Source organism: Terrapene carolina, unplaced genomic scaffold (genome assembly GCF_002925995.2).
Source record: "Terrapene carolina triunguis isolate 2854851 unplaced genomic scaffold, T_m_triunguis-2.0 Scaffold51268, whole genome shotgun sequence".
In the NCBI taxonomy this organism is placed as follows: Eukaryota; Metazoa; Chordata; order Testudines; family Emydidae; genus Terrapene; species Terrapene triunguis.
In genome coordinates this window covers 1-3,145 of record NW_020715619.1, presented here as the reverse complement: position 1 = coordinate 3,145, position 3,145 = coordinate 1, and the positions used below count along the sequence as shown (strand labels likewise).

General features: G+C 66.1%; 1 protein-coding gene across 1 annotated transcript; it reads right to left on the bottom strand.

The window, feature by feature from the left end:
- Nucleotides 1–509: 509 nt before the first annotated feature.
- On the bottom strand, nucleotides 510–3,124 carry LOC113405851 (retinol dehydrogenase 8-like; the record flags this gene model as incomplete). Its single annotated transcript, XM_026647126.1, has 2 exons — nucleotides 510–734; nucleotides 2,933–3,124. Coding segments are annotated over 2 exons (417 nt in total), but the record flags the coding sequence as incomplete, so codon positions are not given.
- Between the last annotated feature and the right edge of the window lie 21 nt (nucleotides 3,125–3,145).

Here is a 3,145-nt window from a genome sequence, read left to right as displayed (position 1 = left end):
AGCTGCCCGTGTGACGCTGGGGACAAACGGGCTAAGGAGATCCCGGGGTGCGTGACCAGGGGAATGTCGGGGAGGAGCCGAGAGGCTGTTTTCCCCTTGGCTTTGGCACTGGTGCGACGGCTGCTGGGATCCTGGGCCCAGTTCTGGGGCCCGTCACTCCAGGAGGAGCTAAGCAATCGGAGGGCTCAGAGAAGAGCCCCGGGAAGGATTCTAGGGTTAGAAACCTGCCTTGGAGGGACAGACTCCACGTGCTCAGCGCTATTTAACGTCGGGCAGAGACGGGGCCAGGGGGACCTGGTCCCAGGCCGGAGGTACCTACGCGGGGAGCAGAGATTTAATAACCGGCTCCCCAGGCCAGCAGACATCGGTCGAGTGGCTGGACGTTGAGGCTAGAAATAAAGGGCACGGGGTGAGCGGCGAAGGGAAGCCGCCGGTGAAACACTGACGGAGTTCGGGGGGATTCTCCACTCCGGCAATGCCCGGGGTCCTGACTGGTTTGGGAGGCGGGCTCAGGCCGGGGCGACCCTGCGGCGGAAGCACTGGCAGGTCAGGCAGCGCAGGGCCCGCATGCTGAGGTGGAAGAGCGCGCCGTAGTTGAAGAGCAGGTTGTGGTAGGTGCGCACGGACAGCTCCCCTGAGGGGTCGGCGTACTTCAGCGCCGTCAGCGGCGTGTACAGCGGGTTGGTCAGTGTGCGGAAGGGGGGGCGACCCGCGCCGATCACCTGCACCACGGCCTGCCGGGAGAGAGGGGTCAGCGTCCCGTCCGTCCGTGCGTCCGTCCGCACGGCTCGCTCGCCCCGTCCGCCTGTCCCGTCCATCCCTCGCTCACCCCATCCGCCCCTGCCCACCCAGACCGCAGATGTCCCACCCTCGCCTGCCCCCCAGTGGCTGGAAGTGGTATTGCAGCAGTGGTGCCTCACTTTCCCCAGTGTCTCTCTAGCTCAATCAGGCTGTAGGAGCTTCGGGAGCCTCTGGCCAGGCCACGGCAGAGCCTGCAACCGACTCTTCCACCCGCCTGGCTCAGCTGCCCCCAGCTGCCACGAGCCGTCCCCGCCCCGAGCCCGGCGTGACGGACCAGGGAGTGGGGCGGTGTAGTGGGGTGGTCCCCCGCTCCTGCCCAGAGGGGTTTAAAGACAGCCCTGGGAGAGGGCTGGGGCAGGGGAAAAGCTACTAGGCTGATTGGGGAAGCAGCCGCAGCTGGGCCACGCCCCAATCAGGGCCCAGCTGGCCCTATAAAGGCTGGGAGCCAGGAGCAAAGACTTAGACTCTCTCTGCGCTCAGAGGGAGAAGGGCCTGGCTGCAGGGAGCTAGAGACAGGGGACCTGAGTGGAGCAGGGCTGGGGACAGGCTGGGGAGCTCCAGCCGGGAAAGCCCCAGGCTGCGGCCTAGCAGAAGGCCAAGGGGTGCTGGGGGTTGCAGAGGGCAGCCCAGGGGTAGGCCAAGGCAGCAGGTCCAAACCCTCCTTGCCAGTGATGAGGAGGCTGATACTGCAGTCTGCCCCAGGGCGCAGGGCTAGACGATGACTGGCAGTGGCCGTATACTGTCACGGAGCGTGGGGGAGTCAGGGCCCTGCACCCCCGGCTTCCTGAGATTCCCCGGGACTCTCAGCCAGCCAGTAACACAGAAGGTTTATTAGACGACAGGAACACAGTCCCAAGCAGGGCATGTAGGTACAACCGGGACCCCTCAGTCAAGTCCTTCTGGGGGGTTCAAGGAGCTTAGACCCCAGCTTGGGGTTCCCTGCCTTGCACCACCCAGCCCAAACTGACACTAAAAACTCCTCCAGCAGCTCTCTCCCCCCTCCCCTCTGCTCCTCCTCTCCTTTGTCCAGTCTCCCGGGCAGGTGTCACTTCTCCCAGCCCCCCTCCTGGGTCAGGTAACTTCCCTCCCATCCCCAATGTAACTCCCCTGCAACATTCCCAGGTCAAATCTGCCCCCTCCGTCACATATACTGAGGCGAGGTGGGAATAGTGGGTGGGGGACTGAGGGGTTACTGCCAAGGGGCAGCGCCCCAGATAACAGGGCACCGGGTCCGGGAGGGACACCGGCCTGCAGCGGGCGCTCCAACGGCTGGATGAGCTAATTCCCGAGAAGACCAGCAGGAGGCGCCGCCGGGGTGAGTGCGCCCTGCTCCAGGCGGATTGACCTGGGGATGTTGCGGGGGAATTGTATTGAGCCTGTCGGCATTGGTGATGGGATACCAGGGTGACGATACCTGAGCCCAGGAGGGGGCTGGGGCCAGGTGACACCTTTTCCCCGGGGAACTGGACAAAGACTGGGGGAGGAGCCGTGGCCGTGGCTGGGAGGAGGCTGCTGGAGAGTTTTTTAGTTTGGAGCTGGCTGGGGAAATGGAGGGAGCCCCAAAGCTGGGGTCTAAGCTCCCTGCCCCTGTGGGGACTTGATTGAGGGGTCCTGGGCTTCACCCCCCACAGGGGCCAGCTCACGCCCCCCGCCCAGGGCGATCCGGCCCCTCGCTCCCCAGTGGGACGTCCTCCTTCAAACCCACCTCTCACCAGCCCCCACCGCTGGCACCAGCCTCAGGACGCTGGTTAACCCTTTCCAGCCCAGGCCCACGCACTGCCCCATCCGCCTGCTCCCCCCTCACACCCCTTTTCTGTCTGTCTGTCTGCCCTCCTCGTCCATCCCCTCCAGCTGTCCCCCACTCGTCCCCCTTGACCTGCGTCTGTCTGTCCAGGAGATCCCACCTCCCCAGCACTTGGTGCGTCATCTGATTCTCTAGGCGGGACGAGGCCCAGCAGTGGGAGGCTGGGGCTGGGTGTGCCAGACATTGGGGGCGGGGGGGGGGCTGGGCCTGCCAGCCTGGAGGTGGGCGTGGGGCTGGCCAGGGAGCCTGGGCGGCCGCGGGAGGCCAGGCCCGGGCAGGGAGATCCCCAGGTCCGTGGGAGCCGCAGGCCGGGGGAGGGGAACCCACCTTGGCCACGGCCTCGGGGCTCTGGCCCATGGTGGAGAAGATCTCGCGGGAGGCCGGCAGATACACCTCCTGGAAGTAGCGCAGCGTGGCCGGGTCGGTGCCGGGGAACTCGGAGCGGGACACGTCCTCCATCAGTTTCAGCTCGAAGTCCGTGTTCACCGGGCCTGGCTCCACCAGGGACACGCTGCGGGGAGGAGAGCCTCAGGGGCTGCG